The sequence below is a fragment of the Perca fluviatilis genome, chromosome 6 (assembly GCF_010015445.1).
Source record: "Perca fluviatilis chromosome 6, GENO_Pfluv_1.0, whole genome shotgun sequence".
Lineage (NCBI taxonomy): Eukaryota > Metazoa > Chordata > Actinopteri > Perciformes > Percidae > Perca > Perca fluviatilis.
The window spans coordinates 19,748,217-19,771,860 of NC_053117.1; the positions used below are offsets into that span (position 1 = coordinate 19,748,217).

The 23,644-nt window shown below is 38.6% G+C and overlaps 3 protein-coding genes across 5 annotated transcripts; 2 read left to right on the forward strand and 1 right to left on the reverse strand.

Moving 5' to 3' along the window:
• Window positions 1-984: 984 nt before the first annotated feature.
• Window positions 985-5,761, forward strand: sftpbb (surfactant protein Bb). Its single transcript, XM_039803000.1, has 11 exons — window positions 985-1,139; window positions 1,389-1,420; window positions 1,673-1,747; window positions 2,095-2,217; window positions 2,327-2,458; window positions 2,560-2,640; window positions 2,735-2,918; window positions 3,025-3,167; window positions 3,364-3,444; window positions 3,743-3,853; window positions 5,235-5,761. Exons 1-11 carry the CDS (start codon window positions 1,031-1,033, stop codon window positions 5,271-5,273), a joined length of 1,110 nt encoding a protein of 369 aa, XP_039658934.1. The 5' UTR covers window positions 985-1,030; the 3' UTR covers window positions 5,274-5,761.
• A 155-nt stretch (window positions 5,762-5,916) lies between these two features.
• On the reverse strand, window positions 5,917-12,834 carry usp39 (ubiquitin specific peptidase 39). Of its 2 annotated transcripts, none has more exons than XM_039802998.1 (14): window positions 12,654-12,834; window positions 11,904-11,977; window positions 11,476-11,554; window positions 11,274-11,368; window positions 11,054-11,190; window positions 10,506-10,658; window positions 10,188-10,413; window positions 10,003-10,077; window positions 9,841-9,908; window positions 9,487-9,675; window positions 8,571-8,713; window positions 8,234-8,369; window positions 8,055-8,141; window positions 5,917-6,089 (listed from the first exon to the last, which is right to left on the reverse strand). In XM_039802998.1, exons 1-14 carry the CDS (start codon window positions 12,692-12,694, stop codon window positions 6,036-6,038), a joined length of 1,557 nt encoding a protein of 518 aa, XP_039658932.1. In that variant the 5' UTR covers window positions 12,695-12,834; the 3' UTR covers window positions 5,917-6,035. The 2 variants fall into 2 exon arrangements, with proteins under 2 accessions (XP_039658932.1, XP_039658933.1); XM_039802999.1 differs by lacking the exon at window positions 12,654-12,834 and adding an exon at window positions 12,499-12,608.
• Window positions 11,380-15,308, forward strand: c6h2orf68 (chromosome 6 C2orf68 homolog). 2 transcript variants are annotated; one of them, XM_039803002.1, is made up of 4 exons: window positions 11,380-11,492; window positions 13,588-13,721; window positions 13,806-13,951; window positions 14,048-15,308. In XM_039803002.1, exons 1-4 carry the CDS (start codon window positions 11,482-11,484, stop codon window positions 14,168-14,170), a joined length of 414 nt encoding a protein of 137 aa, XP_039658936.1. In that variant the 5' UTR covers window positions 11,380-11,481; the 3' UTR covers window positions 14,171-15,308. The 2 variants fall into 2 exon arrangements, with proteins under 2 accessions (XP_039658936.1, XP_039658935.1); XM_039803001.1 differs by lacking the exon at window positions 11,380-11,492 and adding an exon at window positions 12,577-12,717.
• The last annotated feature ends 8,336 nt before the right edge of the window (window positions 15,309-23,644 follow it).

A 23,644-nucleotide genomic window follows, 5' to 3' on the forward strand; every position in this document is an offset into this window, starting at 1 on the left:
TCCAAGTCCAAGTGAATCAAAGTAGAATTATTTATCCTTTATTGCAAAACAAGTGCAATAACAGAAAAAAATACCAATGGTTCAGGGTTAAAAAAAATAATATTAAAAAGGAAGGATTAAGTTCAGACAATTATAAAATGTGCATATACATATATATATACACACATATACATATATATATACATATATATAATATATATATATATATATATATATATAAATAAATAAATAAAGGGGCTGTGGAGTGGAGTGCTGAGTTTGTATGTATTGTGTAATTTTATGTTTAAATTAAGGCTATAGAATATTTTTGTAAATGTGAAATTTTGCTAAGATAGTAAAAAGATTGGTAACACTTATAATAAGATACAAATCATATTTGGAGATGCAATAAAACCAAAATCATCTAGCAGGTAGAATGATCAGACATGTTTAAGCACCAATGCTTTCAACAACACAAACACAGTTAGAAGAAAACAACAACTCATGTACCATCCACTATGTTAATATACCATTGGGTCTCTTCTCATAGAAATATGACGCTATTTTTTTTTATCAGAGAGGCTAAGCAAATGCATGGTCCTAAAATCAACATTTTTTTAAGAGGAATCCAGCTAATTCGGTTGCATATGAATTAATGTATGAAGTAGGCCTAACTGTGAAACAACATCCTTTTACTGATCTATTATGTGTGAACTAGTCACATGAAGTCATCGTGACATTATCATTGTTGATGGTGAGCACAGGAATTCATTACATCCTGCATTAATTGATGCAAAACCATTACAGTTAAGTCCACAGAGGAGCAGTTACATTTCTTTTTCTGCAAATATTGTGCTGGATGCATCGATGGAGAAATTTGAAGCAGACATCTCCAGATCGTGAACTAGGCCTAAATATTTTTATTTTTTATTTTATCAAACAACATTACATGCTACATTAATGCTCGTCCGAAGCAGACGGTGGCGATAATGCACCTAATACGTAGTTTGCCAACTGTGGTTAAAACCTACAAAGAAGAAGAGCAGCACGGATGTTATTACAGACAAAAATCATCTGCGCCTCATATCGTTTTGTGCTTTTTCACATCATGTCAACATCTGGCTTTTTCCTGGTGGTCCTCGCGGTGTCTCTGTGGCCCGGTAAGATAAACATTTACTGGCAACGACTAACGATTAATGTCCGCATCACTGTCACCTGACTAGTCGCCATTCATGCTTTTGTCAAAGATCAGGTTGTTTTCGTCGGATTTATCACAACGTACCCTCAAAACACGTTGCACGCAAATTCTTCTGACAAGTGCTGAAATATATAGCATAATAATATAGTAGGCTACCATATAGTACCTTTTTAAAAGCGTGTCCTTTGTCTTTTCTCTTTCTGTTTAAAAGGAGACTCCAGGTTCATCAAACAGAAATCTCTGGTAAAATTGTATTAGAATAATCCTAAAGTCTCTTTTTGCACGTGTGTGTGTGTGTGTGTGTGTGTGTGTGTGTGTGTGTGTGTGTGTGTGTGTGTGTGTGTGTGTGTGTTTAAAATAGCCAATGCATTTATTAATTAAAGGTGATGTTATTGCCGTATGTCACTGGGCTTTAGTAACCAACTGAATCAAATGTTGCTGACATGATTGTTTTCAGGTCTAATAAATAATCTCACTGTGGCTTCTCTTTATTAGACATTGGATGTGTGTTCAGAGTGCAGTCAGGTCATCCAGCTGTCTGCCAACATGATTTCCAGCAGAGATACCAAGGTGAGGATGGTGGTGACTGCACACTTTCACTTTACTGACCACACATGTGCAGGGTTTGTGGAATTGGTTAAAGGGGAAACTGGCAGACACACCCAGCAGCTGGGATCCCAGTAATGTCTTTAAAAGTGAAACCTTAAAATGAGCGTTTATAATGAGGTACTTGTGCGTTGTAATCCGATTCGATGAGAGAAATTCCAATATTCTAATGTCAGGGCGTTGAAATGTGACTTTCAAAGCTTTACATTTTGTCAAGCTATTTTTCACGTGCTCGCTTTGCACTCTGCAGAGTAGATACCCGGTATTATTGCCACAACATAGACAATGCACTGACTGCTGTGCTTTTGCAGGAGACTGTATATGGAACCTTGCATGCTCTGTGCCAAAGCCTCCCAAGAGAGCAGGCATCAGAGTGTGAATCACAGGTGAAGATGTATTTGCTGAAAGTCCTGCAGCAGACACCAGGTCACCTGGTGAGTTTACACTCCTATTTAGGCTTCTTTAAAGATACATAGGGGGAAAGGAATTAACACTATGGCCTTCAATGATCACCTTTTAATGCAAGATAATATGTTTATGTAGAAACCAGGAGAGACCTGTATGGTTTTTGGACTTTGTGTTGCCCGTAAGGAGGATGAACTGCTGAAACTTCCTCACCATGCCACCAATAAAGATGTATCCAGTTCTGCACTCAACACAGCCACCAGCACCCATGTTAGTATGAGAAAGCAGAAGTGGCTGTTAAATGAAAGTTGAAATGAAACTTTTTATTTCCATCTTATATATGGCCATCTTATCAGCTATCATCTCTTTAGGGGCAGTTCAACCCAGCTTGCACCCTGTGTTTGTTTATTATCAAGAAACTGGAAACCTTGTTGCCCAAGAATATGACTGAGGTAACTTTTTTTTTTCTATCATTTTGTATAACATCAGGCACATATCCCGTACAATACATCACATCATGTAAATATCTTCTTTTTTGCCCTTCAGGATGCTTTGATGAAGATCATGGGAGAGGTCTGTGATCTCGTACCAGAGAGCTATAAGGAACGATGTGATGATTTTGTCGACAAATATGGCACGCAGATAGTCGAATTCCTCTTATCGTCAGCTGCACCTCACACAATATGTACTCTTTTGCACCTCTGTTTGTTCAAGGAGCAGCCTGTTGCAGGTTAGTCACATGTTTATAATGAATACATTAGGCCATCGTTTGCTAATCAGTTTGACCAGAAACTCACACTTTCACCACCAAGTTTAACGCTCCACTGATTTCCTAGAGTGGTTCCTCCCCTCGGATTGTGAGTCATGCCGCACGCTGGCTGTGCTGAGCCGACTTCACCTGGGTCTCAACTCTACCGAACCTCTGACTTCCTCTTTCCTCCAGTCTGTGTGTGTCCACCACCCCAATGCCATCCCCAAGGTCTGACCCTCGGCTCCCACTAACACTAAATATCCCTCAGTACTCCCAACTAACACCTTCACAAATCAGTACAACTATAGAATATATGGCCTCTCCTTTTTCAGTGAAGTGATTTAAGCAGTTTTTAAAATCAGATAGACTAAGGAAACAAAATCGTTGTCACTTTGCATGGAAGTAACTCTTGTGCTCTTTTCAGTGTGATGCTTTCACTAAAATCTATGGCTCCCGACTGCAAAAGGTTTTGGGAAACCAGATGGACGTTCTGCATGCTTGTGAGGTAAGAATGAGCTCTTTTACAATGACCTTTGGGACAATAGACAAAGAAGACATTTCTATATCCACAAGTCTTCACACAATATTACAGATCCACAAGAGGATTTGTCCGCAGTAAATGGTGTCAGTACACTAAAAAAACTGTACCAACAATTGATTTACTAACATAATTTACAACAGTATGCTGAGCCCTAGAAAACGCAATACCAATCATAAACAAAGTGTAACCACTTGAACTCATGAACACAAATTCTTTGGTCGGGTTCATTTTCTCTGGATCTCTTGTCCCGTCTGTCCTGCAGAGAGCTGATCTGTGCGTGGCCTCCAAGAAGTTGGAGCCACTGGGAAAGAATCGCTGTACTTGGGGGCCAAGCTACTGGTGCAAAGACATTCAAACTGCTCAGAAATGTGGTGTAAGTTAAATTTTCTTTTTTTTTTTAAATACAGCGTACAACAATGCATTAGGTTTTTCAACGAAACCGTCTTTTGCCATTTGCAGCATGGCCACCCATATCGTGTTATTTCACAACCATCAAACCTGACCCAGGCTTTACTCAGCTACAGGACTCCCGGCTGTTCTCCTATTTTAAGTCCATTGTATCTAGCTTCTCTTTTGTAGAGATTTTAACCTATTAATTCGGGATTGTTTTCAATGTTTTGTTCCGTGATGGTGAATAAGTAAGCAATACTGTATTTATAGTACCAGGGGAGGCAACTACGAGGGTCTGCATTGAGAGTCCAGATGCTTTCTCTGCAGCATGGATGATGGGCATAAGGTTTTGCCAGCCAAAACTGACAAATCACAGTAAAAATTTACATCATTTCATCTTTGAGAAAATGAAATGGGTTGAAAATGCATGTAAAATCTATTTGGGTGAGGCTATTTGCACCCCTGGTACAATTAGCAGTGCATGCTATTTGTACCCTGATGCAATTGGAAGTGCTATTCATACCCTGGTGCAATTAGAAATGAATGCTATTTGTACCCCGTCGGTGCACACAGCAATGTGTTCTATTAATACCCCATCTGGTACAAATATCAATGTATGCTATTTGTACCCCTGTGCATTTACAGTACCTTGGCATATATTTACACACAGTTATCCATACTAATGTATTACACCTTTTTGGAATATTATTGCTCTGACATTTTTACCATAACCAATCCCACTCCTCTTGCCTAAACCTAACCAACCAGAGCAGGCATATTCATGAGTCTTCCCCTACCACCCTGCCCTGACTTGCGCAATTGCATGCAAATTATCCAATACAAAAATACAAAATCAAGATCGCCTCACAGGGGAATCAAACTCCTAACTCCCATACCAAAGGTAAGCGTTCTAACCCCTCACCTAGCAGTTCTTACGGAACATTGTATAATTGTTTACTACTTGGTTTCTAGGTAACCGTACTGTATACAAAAAAATAGATACTAACAAACCAACGGTTGTATGCTTTCACTGAAGACAGAAAGTGCAACTGTAGTATCGATTTTCTGCTAGAAATTCAATTGTTATAAACTTTATAGACAAAACTTTCCTAACATGCCAGTTTCTGCTGTCATGGAAGATGAATGTCCGCCATGATTTCGGTGCACGCGAGGAACGTGTTTTTGTCGTTAGTTCAGCTGTGTGGTCGAGGCTATTCGCACCAGGGATGCAAATAGACACTCCGAATATTTTCTTGAAAAGGACAGACTTGGGTCCCTTCCCCCCTATGCTGACTAGTCAAAACACTGTTTAAAGTGTGAATAATTGAATTTGTTTCACATCCTCTTTCTGTTTGCATCTGCAGAACCAGGCCTTCTGTGAGAAGTACATGTGGAAGGAGTGAACCAAACTGCCGCCCTGTGTGCACACAAAGAACTACTTCCTTTTCACAAATGTATTGCACTGATGAATTTTTATAAATGTATTGCACTTAAACTGTTTTTTTTTTTCTTACTTTTTGGGGAATTATCCATCTCATATGAATGAGCCATACATATTCATCAAGAAATGTTCTGCTTTGCATGAAGTGTCACAACACTGAGGCTGTGATTCAGTCTGAAACATCAGTTTCTGCAGTGATTAACAGTTTTGTGAAGCGTTATTCTGTAGATTGCTACATGTATGTTATGAATGTAGAAAAAGTTAATTATATAGAATAAGCTCTTGGTATGTATTCAAGACCATTTGGATGACGACTACTCAAAAAAAGCTGCTTCATCTGTTATCTTGTTGCAGTTCTATGATCCCTGGTGCAAATAACCACATACACACAACAAAGTCCTAAAACTAAATTACAATCAAATGGTTTGTCATTAAAATTCAACATACAGACACGTGTCCTGGAGTTTGTTTATTTGGAAACTTCCACATAGTAAAAACATCAAACTTAAAAAAAAATAAAATAAAAAAAAAAAAAGTAAAATAAAAAAAACCATGGGAGACATTTATATTTGCTTTTTTGCATCTATAAAGAAAAAGTCCTGATGCTCTTTTGCCACTCATTTCTATATTCGGTTGTTATTTTCAAATCACTTAAATACCCCGTTAATTTCCAAACTGATGACAACCCTTCTGGCCATTCACACGGAGGAAAATGCTGCCTCACTTACACCCCTGTGTGGTGGTTTGTGCCATTGTCACTCCCTTGTCTCTTCCAGATCTAAGAGAGAAAAAAAAAAGCACAATGTTACTTTCAAAGACTATTTTTTTTCTTAATGATTTAAAACTGCAATCTGGTATGAAAAATTATTCAACTGATAACAGGTTTTTGAAAGCTGCGGTATCTTCATACTGAAACTCCAAATACTTTGTCCTAATAATCTGTATCATTAACTTTTACAATTCAGTCCTCCACTGTGTACATCAGCAAAATCACCACTTATACACCAGATACATTAAATTCTCTGCAGCAGCGCTTCAGGGAGGCATGATCTAGTTCCTTTATTTGATAAAAATGAAGATTATTTACATTACTCATTTATGAGTGATATATATTTATCTTTACAAAAAGGCCATCGCACAACAGTAACATTCATTTATGTAAAGAACAATAATGATTTGATTTTATGTTTTTATTAGGGCTGGGCAAGTTAATGCGTTATCGCGTTAATGCCGACAATTATTTTATCGCATATTAACGCAATTTTTATTATTTCTTTTATTATTGTAAAAGTCTGTTGCTCACAGGCTTTTATTTTGTAAGAGTCTGTTGCTGACTGCTGCCGCGCTTACAGGAACCGGAAAAGAAAATAATTAGCGGATAAACAAACCAACAAACATGGAGAAGGGTACGGAACTTTTACATGGCCATTTTCATTTTAAAGTTCTTCCAGACGGCGCAGTCGACAGAACCAAAGTTATTTGTAACCACTGCAAAGTTGAATTTTCTTATCACTGGAGTACTTCCAGTCGGAAATATCACCTAAATGCAATACACCAGCAATACACCAGCAAATAATTCAACGAAACAAACAGTGGCGTGAGGCTTCGGCAGACTAAGTTAGATGCAGTGTGTGGGAGAAGTATAGATCATACCTGCAAACTCAGGGAAGAATATTTTAAATAAAAAAATTGAGTTATACACTACTTTTGAATTCATTATTGGATTTTGCATATAACAATGCGATTTATCAGGGAAATCATGCGATTAATGGCGCTTCTCCATTACATGGTACCTGCTCGACTCGCCTTTTTTGGTTTTCCATTACGAAAAAAAGTACCTGGTACCTGCTAACAGATACTTTTTTTAGTACCACCTCAGTCGAGGTTCCAAGCGAGCTGAGGCGAGCCGAAACGGTGACGTGAAAACCTGAAGGCTGCTGACTGGTCGGAAAGAATCGTCACTGATCACTGCATTGCTAGCGAGAGACGGCATTTTTAAATAGTTTAGCCAGCGGTGTTTCTTTTGCTGCCGGAGGCTCCACGCAGAGCTTTCTCCGTAGCATACAAGTGGCCTGATGTTTATACTTGTGCGCTGGTGTGTGCATGTGTGATGTGTGTGTGTGTGTGGGGAGCTGGTGAGCGAGGGAGAAGTGAGAGAGTGACGGCGATTATCTCCGCAGCGAGTAGCGACTCTAGAGTCATATATATATATGTGAGAGAAACAAAGTGTCTCCCCTGTTCTTTCTGACCACGGTGGGAAATCTGGAGCAGTAAACGTTAACTATCTCTTTGATATCCTGTTGTTTACGGAGACGGAGAACCAGGAAATGAGTCGGGGAATACATCCATGGGGAAAAGCCATTAAAGAAACGCTACTAAGCCACGCCCGCGGCAGTCGCTATGACGACCAGCCACGCTGAGGCGGTACTAAAATCTGCAATGGAAAACGGACGCATCGAGGCGAGTCGAGTCGAGCAGGTACCATGTAATGGAAAAGCGCCATAAAACTTTTAATCGTTGCCCAGCTCTAGTTTTTATGTAACCGATTGGAAATGAACCTGCATGTTAACAAGAGTAATACTGTCTATTTATTTTTTCATATCACTACTATTACTCCCAAGCATTACAGGTTAAATGCACCTTAGTCTATCACATTATCAGAAGCTGCAACTGTCTGTACTGTAGCTTTGCCTTTAAGAATGTAACATTTTCCAACATGCACAGAATAAGCTGGAGGACTTGCCTGGATGTAGGCCTCCGACAGCGTAATCATCTGGGGGAGAATGTCGGTCACCTGCAGGTCCTGCATCTCATACCACTTCCCAGTTCCCTGATTAACACAAAGATTATTTGATGCATTTTTGGGGTTGTTTGTTCCAATGCCACCAGAAATCATTTCAGAAATATCTGGCTTCAACCTACGTGATGCAGAACATGTATTCTGTATGCTCCCTCGGTGGGTTTCCCATCATGCACTACGTTGGCGACCAGGTCATACGTTGTGTTTTTCTCTGTAACTTGCGCTTCTTCCGTCAAGTACTCACGAAGGTCTACATTCCTGTTGAGGCAAATACAGAGCGACAACATGAACAAGTGCATATACTGGAGGACAAAAACACACACGTCCATGACATTACCTCTCACAAGAGTTACATTATAACAAGCATTCATTACTATTATCAGCAACCACTTCATGGTTCTGTCAAAAACTTTGATCAATGCTACATATTTCATCTTACGGTGTATGAACAGCACTTACGTGATGGGGAAGTTGACAATTGTGGGATTCTTTTCCACAAAGAAGTTGTTCTTGGTGAATCTTTTGATGCAAAAGACGAGGTACGGAGGCAGTTTGGTCAGCTGGAATCTTTTGAGAAAATTCTCTTTGTAGGTTTTGTATTCCTGAGGGGGCAACAGGCAAAGTACTTGTCGTCATTTGCTGGTAGATGGCAGAAGTTAGGATTTCTTTTAAAGAAGATAGTAACTGTGGTCACCATGAACAAGGTAGATTATCTTCTACAGCACAAATTTGAAAGTCTGTTTTTGGAAAAAAAACTTGGAATTACATGCCTCAGTGCACACAAGCTGCGAGATATTGTCATACACCAAACCGCTGGTAAGAATGATCAGATCTAACAAGGAGTGGTTCTCCAGAAGGAAAATGTCTAACTGCTGGCTTGTCAGAGAAGAAGCTTCTTTAGCTTCCTGTGGGTGTTATCCAGGAAAGGTACCTGGTCAAGAACAGGCTTTCAGGATCTCAAGCATCTTTCTGAGAGGATTACCAAACATGAAAAGCAGCAGGACAAGGTGGTAAAATTGAGCTCGTTTGCCAGAGGAAACATAGCAACTGACTGAGTGCATACAAATGCGGAATAACAGCATATTGAGGAGAACAGGTTTGTGACCAGTCTTGTGTGGGAAATGTGACACATTATGTCAAAGTGTGTAATTTTCTTGTTTTGCACCTGTTCAAAGTAGTTGTTGCCCCACCATTATCCACCCTAAAAACGCCACTGGCTTTGAATATGTCAAAAATGTAATCAACCAGTTTTGGGCGAAAAATCTTTATCAACTCCAAGGCTTTTCCGTTAAAATTACTGCTTTGTAATATTGCTTCAAGTCATTTTTCCTCAATTTTATTATATTTCGCTTTTTATATTTGAGACAATCGGTACCTTCTCTGTGTTTCCATTGAACTTGCCCAGGATGTTGAAGAGGGGGACCTGCGGGATAATAAGCTGCTCCTTCTCATCCTTGTACAGTGGAGCTGTTGGGAGGTCAAGGGTTAGAAACAGGAAGGTAGACTCCGACATCTGCTCCTGGTACTCCTCCGTCACGAGCAATGCCTCTTTCTCCTCCGGAGTCTGGGGAATTTAAAAGAAGAAGCCTTTGTTAAGGTATTACTATCTGCAAAACTGGTAAGATCATTTAAAAAATATATTTTTGAATAACCCTGAGCTATTCTATTCGTAAAATAATTTATTTCCAGATGTCAATTAATGATTTTAAAACACAGGCAGGAAACTCACCAAGTCTGGGTGTGGAAGTTTCTTGGAGAAGATCCGCATGGAGCCTTGAAACGCTTTAGCAATGATTGCTTTGAGGGCAGAAAGACAAATGAGGACATCATTTAATTCACATTTTTCTAACAATAAATTATATATGAAACAAACTTTGATTTCCCTACTCACATGATCTTTTCTTTGTGCCTCCAAGAGCACCATGCAGAGCATTCAAGAACCACGTCATGAAGTCCACAGCATCTCCTGCAGAACAGAAAACAATGACTCAGCATAGTCTCTACAGAGCAGCATGTGTTAAGATCTGCAATGTGTAGCATAGTACAACACTACAATTTCTGGCAACTAAAGCTTACCTTGCTTGGTAATTTGGAAGTTCTTCTTGCTGCACAGCACCACAGCCTGCAGCATCTCATGTGGTGACACATGAGCTTTGAAGTTTCTCGGATTCCAAAGTTTGCGCATCAGTTCACCAAACCTCTGCACCAAGAGGAACATAATGTCCCCCGGTGGCCTACGGATTCCCCTGTAGTTTTCCTCCTCCAGGAAGTAGTTTCGCAACGGTGGAACATTGGAAAAAGCCTAGGAAGAAGAGGCAAACATGAAATGGTTGGGATTCTTTAAAACCTTTATGACCAAGTGCAAAGAAGGTTCACCGTGGCAGTTCATCATACCTGTAACACCACATTGGCGTAGTCATTGGCTTTGATGTTGTTGAGCCCTACAATGCCTGGCAGGTAGGTCGTACCATCGTAGGCTCGGTACAGTTTACCCTGCTTGTCCAGCCCCGCAATGTGCTGCTTGGCGAAAGTTGGTTTTAGCACATACTGCGGAGAAAGTGTCAGTGTCAGATTACTAACACAAAAGTACAGTTTGCAGTGGAGTATCTTTACACAGAACCTCAATATTGACAATGTGATACTGAGTATGACCTGTGATGCTTTAAAACAGCGTAACTAATGTCAGACAAAACATTTGAATATTGGATAAGTTGACTGTGATGCAACCTTTAAAACAGGATCAAATGGCCTTTAAGATATATCCTGATACAACAATCTCAACTACAAACTATAGCTAGTATAGTGGTTATTAACCCTTTCAGCTCTACCCATAACAACATGCAGCGTGAGATTTAAGTTGTTTTTTTTTTAAAGGAGGGTTCTGAACATGAAAATGAATTATACATTTGCAATCAAAAATAAAATGACATGACTTTACTTACCGTGATATCTTCTAGTGAAGAGTCAATGATCTCGTAGTTGTCTGGCAGACAGTAAAACTTAAGTGTGTGCAGATTCAGGAACACATGATGGGTAAACTGCACACTGTGAGTGTAAGCATGGGACTTCAAACCTCTACCTACAAGGACAAATACATAAATAAATCAGTCGAAGTACAACAAGGTGTTTGATGCCTGGTTAAATATCAGATAATTCACCTACCTTGAAAGTATTTCCCACATATAAGGCAGGCATAGACATTGATGTGGGAGAGAGAGATTGAGCAGAGTTTCTCAAAGTCGAAGTCCAGCACACTCCTGATGGATAAACCAGACAAGACTGAATCAGCTGCAGAGCTATAGGGGAGGACAAGACTAACTAACTTTTAGCACTAACATTGGCTATGCACATTTAACAATCTTGCCTGTTTATGGTGTCAAGGTAAGGACAGTGGCGGCTTCTCCGGTCTTCTATTACACGTCCTCTGCCTATTTTGGCTGGCACTGCAAAATGAAGTAAAACAACGAGATTGTGTGGAATTAGCTGAACGTAAGCTAGCTAACGTTATACATGCTAGCTGAACTAGCATTTAGCTAGGTTGTTAGGAGATAATGGATTTGAAACACAGAGTGAATTTGAAGGGTGGTAAGTTACATTTGTTTAAGCCAGTTCAAATTACACTGTAGTGGTAGCTACTTGTTGATCTGCCTATGTGTGACTGGTCCGACATGTGAATAAAATCTCACGCACTTTCATCTGGCTTCTACAAGTAGCATTGGTTAGCTCTATGTGGTTGGCTAACGTTACCTGCTAAGCTAACGTCGCACACACGTTAGAAGTAAACAAACGTACCTCGGTCTTCGTTGTCATCATCGTCCACTTCAACCTCTCTTTCTCGTTTCAGAGAAACCATCGTAACAGTAAGCCTGTGATTTTATTGTCAAAACAACGGAGAAGGCACAACTTTATTTCGAAGAGATGAATGAGTCAAGCACTGTGCGCGTCGAAACTCGCGGTGGTAACATACGTTCGTGTCGCGCAAATACAAACAGCAGGATAAAAACTAGTCCGGAGTTTGAAGCTAGCTACATCGATCCTTGAGCTGCTCGATTCAAGTTTAAGTTTCAAGTTATTTGTTATCAGGATGCACGACAAATACAGAAGCAGTCATTGTCACTGAAAATCTTGGGTCTCAGGCTCCCTCCAACAATGCTAATTAAATTAAAAGAAAACGAGATGAGAACCTACATAAAATAGTGCAAGTTAAAATATAGGTATAAATATACATAATGCAATGTGCAATAAGGTAATGTAAATGTGTGGAAGACAGTACATGAAAATGAATAAGCTTAACGTAAACATGAATGTAGTTTTTTTTATAAAGTGTAATTTCTAGCTATTGTTAAGTTGTAAACTCCGGGAGTGTTACATTTGGACAACAACTTACCAAGCTAGCATGTAGCTTTTTGTCACTACTTTCGATGGATCTGGATGAGACCAATCATTAGCGTCATTAGCTCACAGATACTGTCACCGCATTTAAGCTGTTTGTTAAAATGGACATGTTAAGAGACGAAGAAGTGCATGAGCTGAAATACAAACCTGGGGGCCGCTTGGATATGAGCCATGGCTTCCTGCACCATATCCGGAGGAACCAGATTGCTAGGTTATTTCCTCAACTAGCTACCGTTAGCTAATGCTAGTAGCTAGCCTACAAGCTAGTTCACAATATCTAGAGCTTCAACCACACTTTTTTTTTAATAGAAGTCAGTCTGGTGGTAAAGGAAGGTTCAGTAGCAGGGCAGGTACAATTATATACAGCTTATTTTACGTTAAAAGTGAAACTATAAAGAAAGGTCGCACAGGCTGCCAAAGTTATCATTTGTTTAGGATACTGCTGGAGGCAAAACAACATAACGTTAGCTAAAAAAGGTCCAGGTTTGTCAGTGTTGCATGCTGTTATCAGATGTAAGTCAGCGTTTACCCTCACAGAACAGGCGATTCGGCTGGACATGTTTTTCAGACAGGACCTCCGTAAGATGAAGAAATAAAAGTACAAGTCACCTTTTACATCATATTATATTTGTATGGGTGTGTAATGTATGACCTCAAGACTGAATAAAACATTGGCCTTTGTTGCTCATTGACACAACATAGAAATGCAGAGGAAAATGCATATAAGAATGCCACAATTCATTTGTCTCTGAAATGCATTTCACTAAAGCAAATGTATATAAGAAATAATTTATTTATATACTTAAATAAAAAAAATACTTTACTTTCTTGTAGGTAGAACAATAAAAAAAAGTTGGAGTAAAGTAACTTTAGCAACTTTAGACTTGGTAATATATATTTTTTTAGGAACAGGATTCATTCATCCTTATACAAACTACAGTAAAACAAGAACAATATTGCTGTAGTTTAACTAACTGGGTTAAAAGGTCAGCGATATGCTGCAATGCATGTTTTGAAACGCATATGGTATATTGTACATTTCCAAGCAAAAACAAAATGTTTAAATTATTGTCTCTTCAAGGGATGACTATGATAAAGAGGTGAAGCAAGCAAAAGAGGTGAAGCAAGCTAAAGAGCTTCAGCGGCGGAGGCACACCACAACCCCTAGACGACCCCGTCGACCTGATATTCAAGTGTACCATCCTCGACGCAGACGTAAGTTTGATACGCTTTGGTGTTATGTTTTTTTGTCGACACTAAATCCAGTAAAGAATATGCATGTGTGTGCTAATTTCCCAGATGGATCAGAGCCGGGGGCCAGTGCTGAGGCTGAAGAGTCTAATGAGAGTGGGTCGAGCACAGAGACGGAGACCCATGGTACTGAACTCTTCTGGCTTGACTATCAGGCAGACTCTGGTACCATTACCTCCTTCCTTGTGCACAAGGTTAATGCAGATCCCTTTGACTGATATTTCTGACTCTTTGACCTATTTTATTTGGCCTTGGTCTTAATTCCCCTCATGATCTTTCTGTTTTTAAAGGAGGATAATCCTGAGAAGGTGGTGGAACGTGTCACAGAGAACAATATCCTAGATTCAGCCATGAGGGCAGCTCTAGAGGCTCGACTTCAAAAGGAAATTGACAAAAGACGAGACAAACGCTGAGTGATATTCTCAAATAGTAGATTATGATGACAGAGGGGCTACACGCAAAGAGGAGCAAGACTTCATTTGCAGTTCTACACTCCTAGAAAGCATCAATGCTGTTGACAGTGTAAAAGGAGGACTCTGGGATCATGAACAGTGACTGTCAGAAGAGATCCAACTTGATGAGCCACAAATAATCCGTCTTCTGTTTTCTAAGGAGAAGGAACAGCACTTATCAAAGACAGTATAGTTGGGAGTTGACTGTCATGTTTACTACATTTTACTCCCCGTGGATTGTTACCTCATACCCTCATTCATAACTTTAAGGACACGTTGTGAGAGAGCACTGTTAACCATCCTCCTCTGTTGAACATGTCCTGTGTTTCTTGTGTTTACAAAGATCTAGTTTTTTATAAACAAGATTTTGACTTTTCTTGGAAAAATGCTGTGAAGGGAACATCAGTCTATCAGCGATTCTATGTTTAGAAATGTGAGAATTTAGTTTGGTTTCTTTTTGAGTTGGAGTTTAGTGGATGTCCATGATGTGTTTGTGTGGAAACTGTGTTTCATTGTTTTCAGTATTCTAATTTATTTTAGATTGTTGAAATACTTTTATTTTTGATACTGTAATATTTTGAGGACACAACTCAGTATATGTATAAAATGACACATATATATATAAAGGCATTTATGACTGTCCAAATGTGTCATAAAATGATATGCTGTTAAAACACTCAAATCGGGGAATAACTTTGATCACTTCTATCCTGAAATATACATATTGGTGGGAATATAGAATTGAAAAATACTTACTGAAGAACAGCAAAATACTGTATCACTTTAAACTGAGTGATCGAAGTGTTTCACATCATGTCCTCAGCAGGTGGCAGTATGAATCAGCTTTTCAGACTGCATGCCATCTTCTGTGTCTAAACTCTTTTTTTTTTTTTATCATAAGTCAAAGCAGTGGATAGTAGCACTGTGTTACAAGAATACAAGACAAATAGCCAAACTGTAATTTTCTATACACAAGAAATGAACAGCTATTCTCAATCCTTCTGAAATGTCACTTCTGTGGGCAAGGACACTTCAGGTACTACTTGTTGAACTTGCATCATTTTTTACTCAAAAGGTAGAAATAAACTGGAGAGCTAAACCTTGGATTTCCAGGGTGACTGGTGTATAATATGTAATATTGGTGGCTGCTTGTCTGATAAAGAGGTCTGTTTTGGTATCAGCCATTTTCATATCTTTTACCACCCTTCAACCTGGCGGACTAGTTTTTGTGTTGTTGACCTGTTTTTCCTGCTAAGACAAACCCAGCAAGTTAGAATCAGCCAGGCGCTTTGAAACCTACACACCTACAACAACATTGATGTAAAGAAGAGGTATTTATATGGCCCTGGGACGCACCTAGAGAAAAACAACTGTGTTCTTAAAAAGCGTAGTATTCCCCTTTCATCAGATACCAGTATTAGTGTACAGGTTTAATGTATTGCAGTCCCATTCATCCTCACATAAATAGATAAAATTCCTCCCATCCCCATGCTGAAAAGCAGACACAAAGTTCCACGACCATGCCCTGGCTGTGGAAAAAAACATAGTTCAGTTGACATTTCGACAGACAAGCTGTTGATCCACACCAAAGTAGGAGCTTAATTCATTGTTTTCATTAATGCATAAAAATATGCAAACTTCATCCTCAGCCCACATGGCGGGCGAAGTCTCCACAGTGTTATGCAAAGTCTAGTCATGGTGGATTGGTCTCTGCTATGCTATTGGTGGAACAGAGACACTCCCCAATAGATTGTCGACGCCCTTCTCCAGCTCACTTTTCATCTTCCAGTCAGCATGTGACTGAAGTTATGTCACCCATTCCACTGCTCGCCAGGTTATCTCCAGTTTCACCATTTGTCAGTTGACTGAAAATGATCCAATCACAACTCACACCTTCCCCTCTTAGTGCAACTTTACAACGTTATATAAAACACAACAACCAGTCGGTGCAGTTATTACCCCGCAGGAAACACTTTGTTGTTTAAAATGCATGAAAATATGCAATTTACTGAGGTACCTGTTGTGACAGGCAGGCTGGCAGGTATGTTAGTATGAAATATGTGAGAATATCTGCCTCAACAGTGGATACTCACACAGCTTCCATCTTATCATGGCCTACATCACATTGTTAGTGATGACTTATTTATACTTATTTATTTATTTATGGAGGTACTAAACTTCAATAGTTATGTAAATATTGTAAACAAAGCTCCATTGTTAAACACAAAAGTACACAATATCAGTCACCCCTTTCTCTGTATCTTGGTTAATGGAGTTGTGTTTTCTTAGTAGGCAGAACGTGCAGCCTATATTAACATTCTGTTTTTATTCTCTTTTATTTGTTTGACCAAAATGGTGACGCTCCAGTTTTCCTCATCATCCTGCATTGTCTCTTGATTTCTCTATAGTTTTAACTGCAACTAAACTAAAATAAACTACTTTAATATGCTCATGGTAATCTAGTGTAACAACACATTTGGGAGTTTGTAATAGGATCAACACGTCTACCTCACATTCATATTTTGGACCATTTTTTTTTAAGTGGCTTTTAAACTTACGCAACCAAAGTAATCTCAAAGACGGATGTTATGTAACATTCTGTAGAATTTAGGCTGGGCTGGGTTCAGTGACACATTGAGTCTAAAACAACTTTAATAACAGTCTAGATCCGGCTACTTAAAACACAATTGTATTGCGTCAACAGTGATGATGGCAGGTTGATTCAAAGGTGCATATATGTAATATGGTGATGCACCTTTGTAACCATCAAAACAGAAGATATGAAGATAAGGTGTTATTACTCAATAACCAAATCACACAACATATCCAGAGTTAAGAAAGTCAGAACTATTGGCTGAACATAGGCTACATAACATGCAGATGGTTCAGGTTAATGTTATATTTCATATTTTACATTTTTAAAACATGTAGGCTGTGCAATAAGGCAGTATGAATAAAAAATATTTTGCATAAAAACAGGACAATACTTAACAAATTTGCATTTCACATTAGACTATAAAAATAGTTAAGTATAGTAAAAGCAAATTCATATACCATTTATACCCAGTGTAAAACACAACAAATTGAAAGACAAGCTATGAAAAAAACTGTTTATAAAACATTGTTTCCTTCCTCCTATTTGGTGCTGAATCAGGAAAAAGCACAAACATAAACCTGCTAAAGTTAAAATGTTCATTTTGAGAATGACTGCTGAACCAACATCAGTTTAAGGGCACCAATGTTAACAATTTGGAGTGAAATTGAGTAGTTCATCACATGCAAAAAAAGAGCAATGTGTGGCTTTAATTTTACTTTCCTGCAAAAGTACAGTAAAGCAACAGCAAGCTCCCACAGATATTGCATCAGCTGTCACCCAATCCTTACAAGTCTACTGACCTTAACTAAACAGCTGACCTGTTTCTGCTCTTTACACTGTGACAACTCTCTACAATGTTGGGCTCAAATAGTGTGTGTTGGCAGTGAGAAAATTAAAGACATTTTATCTTTCAGTCTGCAACAATATTTTTTATTGTTGTCCCACTGTCATGCTCTGTTTAGGCGTCTATAGCATTTTGTTTTGTCTCAGATGTGAGCAGAGTACAAGTGGTGTCCTCTGAGCTATTTGTTGTGGGAAGAATTTTCTGTCTAGAAAAAAAAGAATTTGTTTAGGAGAAATAATATAAACTTGTATCAAAGATGTATGTTCCACAAAAATGTACCTTTTTTAACATCAATCTAAAACATTGTAATAGTGCAGCTCTTGTGTGCATGTAAAAGTGTGATGCTTTGTCAGCTTGTCATTGCCTCACAGTGAGGGTAGTGCAATGCTCTCCAAGTACAGTTTCCCAGAATTTTATTAAACCCGCCCAGGATATTTCAGCTGCAACAGCCTCTGTTAGTGCTGCGATACTGGTGCAGTAGTGAATGGTCTTGCCCATTCAAGGCTGTGGGAGTGTAACCCCCCACCATTCAGAGATAAATATAGACGTTTGACAGAGCCAATGTGGTCGTGGAAATGCACAGCTGCTGTAGTCCCACTGCACACAGGACTTGAGGTCTGAATTTGATGATGTTACTTGAGCATGAATACTACTCATAGCTTGATATAATGTAACTGTAGTGATGTAGCTACTTTGTAAAATGATCTGGGCCAGCTCTTCTAGACATTATTCATAATGCCAGCTTGTAGATGTAGGCTTTTTAGAGTTTGTAATTCAACCTCCAAAACTTTTATACACCTTCACATTTACCTTATAACATACAAAACATAAAGTTGTAAATCAACACCTTCCAATAACTTTCTTTCATGAATAATACAACCAAAGTAAGCATGTTTTATCCAATCCAAGTCTTTGGTGTTGCCATGAGAGGCAAAAGTACCTGAAATCTAAGTATGCAGGTCTCCTTAACACCAAAACTCTTATTCTTATGACGATCACATGGGCAGACCACAAAATCATTAATTAATTAATTAATCATTAATTAACAAAGCTGGCAGGATTTGTGTGGCATAGTAACAAAGCTAATTATTGGAAAAAGCTCATTGGATTATCAGTTCAGTACTGAAAAGGCTCCAGATATCCTATGCTAGAACAGAATGTGATTAACTCAACACTACAACATAGCAATTTTGTCTATGTTATGTAAATGTGTTCATTTTGCACAGTATTTTTAGCATTGCACAAACTGCCTGATAAGTGTTGTATGGTGTTACCAACTGTATAAAAGTGCTTTCATTACTGCTGAGTTAGACTGAATTTTAATAATGCGCATTACTATTGGAAAATATCTTCATTGTTTAAACTCTGCTAAAGTAAACATTCTGTAGCTTTGAATCCTGTTGGAACTAAGCAAACCAGTTCAAATTACATAACATTAGCAAAATGTACCTAAAAGTGTACGAGCATGTGAGAAATGTATGTTGGGGTTAAGAAGGGCTGCAACATTTTCTTTTTTTAAAGGTCAAGCCGTATCTTGAATTAGCTGCAGGACTTTAAGCGTTTGATCATGTGGGCCAGAAAGCCATACAGTGCAAATTAAAGGTCCCATGACATGGTGCTCTTTGGATGCTTTTATATAGGCCTTAGTGGTCCCCTAATACTGTATCTGAAGTCTCTTTCCCAAAATTCAGCCTTGGTGCAGAATTACAGCCACTAGAGCCAGTCCCACAATGAGCTTTCCTTAGTATGTGCCATTTCTGTGTCTGTAGCTATTGAAGTGGGAGGGGGGGCAAGGTGGAGGGTGGGGGTGTGGCCTTGACCAACTGACACTTTGCTCGTTTCAAAGCCATGATGTCTCTCTCTCATGGGTGGGCCAAATTCTCTGGGCGGGCAAAGCAGAGAAAGGGGAGGTAACCTTGCTTGTTATGACCTCATAAGGAGAAGATTCCAGATCGGCCCATCTGAGCTTTCATTTTCTCAAAGGCAGAGCAGGATACCCAGGGCTCGGTTTACACCTATCGCCATTTCTAGCCACTGGGGGACCATAGGCAGGCTGGGGGAACTCATATTAATGTTAAACAACCTCATAAAGTGAAATTTTCATGCCATGGGACCTTTAATAAAACGCATGATTATATCATCATAATGCGTTTTATTAATTTGCACTGTCCCCTTCTTAAATAAGTGAATTGAATTAAGACGGCAGCAGCTCGCTAAATGTATAAAGTCCTTTTCTAAACTACTTTGCTTTACACTTTCTCAGCTTAGTGTTGACAAACTGCTTTATCTCACTTTGCCATTTGCTCCATTTCCTGCTTCCACATTTACAGTATTGTTTTGTTAAATAAACATTTGCTTACACCAGGACCAAGGCCTCCATGAGCCCTTTGTGCTTAGGTTACAGTGTCAAAGGGCCAAATGTTTTTGCTGAAATATTGACAACTACAAATGGCCATAGTCACAAAGTACGCATTTCTGCCCTGTATCTTATCTCTGTTATCAATTCAAGATCCACTTGATAAAGGTCACTCAGGTCACTGTTCCGTTGTCCCTGTTCCTAATTATTAACACTGCAAAGTTTGGAATCCTTAAAGTAAATAGTTAACTACACTTTTAAAGAGATACAAAAAAAAACTGGATGTCTTCAACAAATTTGAACCAAATTACAATTACCATTGTCTGCTGCTGCATCTGAAGCTTAGCTTGGTATGTAACTGGCCAACAAAAATACACGTTTGGGATGATATATGATTCTTTATTAACTACAAGTCCTTCAGGGAAATGCGTTGGACAGTCAGGTTTTTTTTTTTAAGAAAATATGTTCAGATTTTCTGCTTTATATAGCAGAAAATAACATGCTGATTCAACTCAGGCATCTAAATACTGTAAATTATGAATACACAAACCATTTGTTAACCTGCTTGAAAATGTCATGATGTAAATCATCAATATTAAACAATATTTGACATAAGTAATGTGACGAAAAGAAGATTAAAATGTGTAATAATGTAATCAATGTGTGCTTTGAATGCTGGCCTGTTGGTATTACACAAAGAGCATAACGGCTGACTTATTTGGTGGAAGCAGGGTCTGGGCCTAATCTCAGAAGGTGGATGTTGAATTAAAAAGGGCTGTTAGTAGTGGGGGTGATAATAAATTATGCTCAGGACGCCTATACAGAGTGATGTCAGTGCTACTGCAGTACATACTCTAGACACATGAAACCTTTTCTAAACTGTGTCTCAGTTGTACTTTAAGTAAGTTTTTCAGGGTGTTCATCCTGGAAAAACAACTAAATACACAATGATGCTTGGTGTCAAAGAAAGCTGGAAATTGACTGGTCTTCAGTGAAGGCGGGATAGGTTAAAAAACCTGGAGAACAACCTCAGCTTTCACAATACGAATACCTTAACACTAATTTAAAAGGAAAGGCCAGCACCTGCTTCGAAAGCTGAGGTAGCTGGATGTGCCGTTACTCTCCAAGAGCTATCTGTCACACTAAAAGTATTCTGACCTTTTCATTAGGTTCAGGCAGCTGTCAGAGGCCAATATGGGTTGTCGGCTTGGGGTCAAACACTGCACAGGAATGTACCATGTCCAGGAGCAAGAGGCTTATCCTGCACACAACCATGAACCCTGAACTACTTACCTCTGTCAAGAAGTGATGGGCAAAGCTACTTTGAAAGCAAGCTACCAATTACTTCAGACTGGAAGGAGTTGAGATACAGCAAAGCTAGGGAGAAATCTATAGTGTGGTTGACTAAAGCTACTTAAAAAAAAAGTGGTTCAAACTACTTGTCACATGCCAGCAGGAGTTGCCACTCAATTAAGTTTATTGCAAAAAGTGCCCACTTGTTCACAGGTCATACATAAACCGAAAAATTTAAATACCCCACTATTCATTAGAAAGTATGAATAGGATAGCAATAATCAGTGCCTATGCCTAATTGACACCTATATATATATATATATATATATATATATATATATATATATATATATATATACCTTTATATACTAAACTAGTATATATATATACTAAACTTGAATATATATATATATATATATATATATATATATATATATATATATATATTATATATATATATATATATATATATATATATATATATATATATATATTCAAGTTTAGTCTTACAAATTCAGATTCAAAAAATAAAAACTATAGCCAAATATTTTTCACAGGTGAGCTTCCTGAAATATCCCTGATAACTAAACCTGTCCTAAACAAAAGTGGCTCCCTGAATGAGAATAGAATATGAACAGTAGCAATAATAAAAGCAATAATAGCAGTAATGATATAACTATGACTAATAATGATTATAGCAGTGGGTATGATAAGAGTGCACGTGTCCTCAACACTACAGGCAAGACACAAACACAAGGCCTCAACAGTGATCCAGCAGATGAACAGAAAACAACTGTCACACAAACCATTTTTGCGAACTTCCACTTGACATATCATAGAGCTCAACAGTGACCGCTCACTTTTTTACGGCTCTGACTCCGGAAGTGTTTTGACGTTTCGAAAATTGCTTATATAGAGTTTTAAGTCTGGAACCAAGCCAACCAGCTACGAGATGAATAGTGAGCATAACACATGTGATTCGGCGCAAAAAATACATTTTGAAAACGGCAAAAAAAAAGGCAAAGGTGCAAGACCGTGTACAGACACTACCATAGGTAGAAGCTCGCTCGCGGGTACGGTAAACGTTTCTATGGTAACAGCGAGTTGGACCAATCAGAGACGTTGCTGTTACGTTTAGGATTGTGAGTAGTGTAGTTTTTCTCCATAAGATAAAACATGTTTTTCTTAAAGCAAGGTTGATTTCATACGGACTTCTAGCTTCTACAGGAGCAGAAACCTTCGTTTCACAACCACGTAGCTCGGAGTCAGTCTACCTCGGATGGTTTAGACATTATGACTGATATTCTAAATCCTTATGGAGAAAATCAATGGGATTTTTACTTCCGGAGTCTGTGGAAGGGTCTGTTGAGGGCGGTTGAGGGTCACTCAAGCTAGCGTGGTTCTGATTATTTAGCATGAAAGCTAACATCTGGGCCTTTCCAAAGAGGGTTTGTGTGATACGGAGATCGCAAAAAATCTGAATAGTTTTTTATGTTTGTTACAGTGTTTTTATTTGTGTTTTCCACTGATTGCCAAGACTTGGGAAAACAATTTTCATAAGTCTTGTTCATTATTGTTTTACTGTGAGATTTCAACGCATTCCTGTGAGATTCAATTTACGTTTATCTTTTCTTTTGTCATATAACAATTTATATATTAAGACATCACTGCAGCATATATCCTGATAGTCCAGGTTGTCCCAGAAAATAAATTCTCTAATTGTGCTGAGTTGACGTTATACAAGCATTCTTATACAAGGAGGAGGGGGGTTGGGGAAAGAGAAAGAGAGAGACTGGTTTACACTCCAGGGTTAAACCTTTTAATGACCTCCAACTATGGTGACCTGTGAATTTCAGCTTATTATACATTATAGTATCCTGGAGTGAAATTCTTAGTCCCAATTACACTTCAAAATCAACTACATTACAGTTGTACAAAAGTATGGAAATGTTTTAAATGTGCCCTTAAGTCATTGGGATGTGCTGCTAAACAGCTTTAGAGGGCTTTGCCAATGCAATCACTTATTTTCATGTGATAATCAGTTACCCTAGGAAAATCTGAAACCTCAGAATGGGGAAACTAAACAGTACAGCAGCAATCAATTTCTCTCCGAGCAGTAAACAATTAAGCAGGAAGTAGGACATTTCCAATGATGACTATACAATGGGAGATTTAATCCCTAAATGCTCTTGGTGTGGATAAATACCTTTTCATTTTGTTATCAGCCATGTATTATGCTTCCACCACAGGGAAAAGAGAATGGGCTTTTTAACCAGTCCGACTTATCAGACAAGCACAGGTGTTGGTAACACCTGCAACTAACGAGGATTGGGGATCTAATACAGA

What these genes read in the sequence shown, in the direction of transcription:
- sftpbb (XM_039803000.1), top strand. Translation starts at nt 1,031, where the DNA reads ATGTTATTACAGACAAAAATCATCTGCGCCTCATATCGTTTTGTGCTT. An exon ending in TCATCAAACAGAAATCTCTG is followed by an intron (nt 1,421 to 1,672) that starts GTAAAATTGTAT and finishes TCTCTTTATTAG; the next exon opens with ACATTGGATGTGTGTTCAGA. An exon ending in AGCAGACACCAGGTCACCTG is followed by an intron (nt 2,218 to 2,326) that starts GTGAGTTTACAC and finishes ATGTTTATGTAG; the next exon opens with AAACCAGGAGAGACCTGTAT.
- c6h2orf68 (XM_039803001.1), top strand. Translation starts at nt 12,608, where the DNA reads ATGGACATGTTAAGAGACGAAGAAGTGCATGAGCTGAAATACAAACCT. An exon ending in CGGAGGAACCAGATTGCTAG is followed by an intron (nt 12,718 to 13,587) that starts GTTATTTCCTCA and finishes TGTCTCTTCAAG; the next exon opens with GGATGACTATGATAAAGAGG. An exon ending in GTACCATCCTCGACGCAGAC is followed by an intron (nt 13,722 to 13,805) that starts GTAAGTTTGATA and finishes CTAATTTCCCAG; the next exon opens with ATGGATCAGAGCCGGGGGCC.
- usp39 (XM_039802998.1), bottom strand. Translation starts at nt 12,694, where the DNA reads ATGGTGCAGGAAGCCATGGCTCATATCCAAGCGGCCCCCAG. An exon ending in CATATCCAAGCGGCCCCCAG is followed by an intron (nt 11,978 to 12,653) that starts GTTTGTATTTCA and finishes ATAAAATCACAG; the next exon opens with GCTTACTGTTACGATGGTTT. An exon ending in GAATACATGTTCTGCATCAC is followed by an intron (nt 8,142 to 8,233) that starts GTAGGTTGAAGC and finishes TGTGTTAATCAG; the next exon opens with GGAACTGGGAAGTGGTATGA.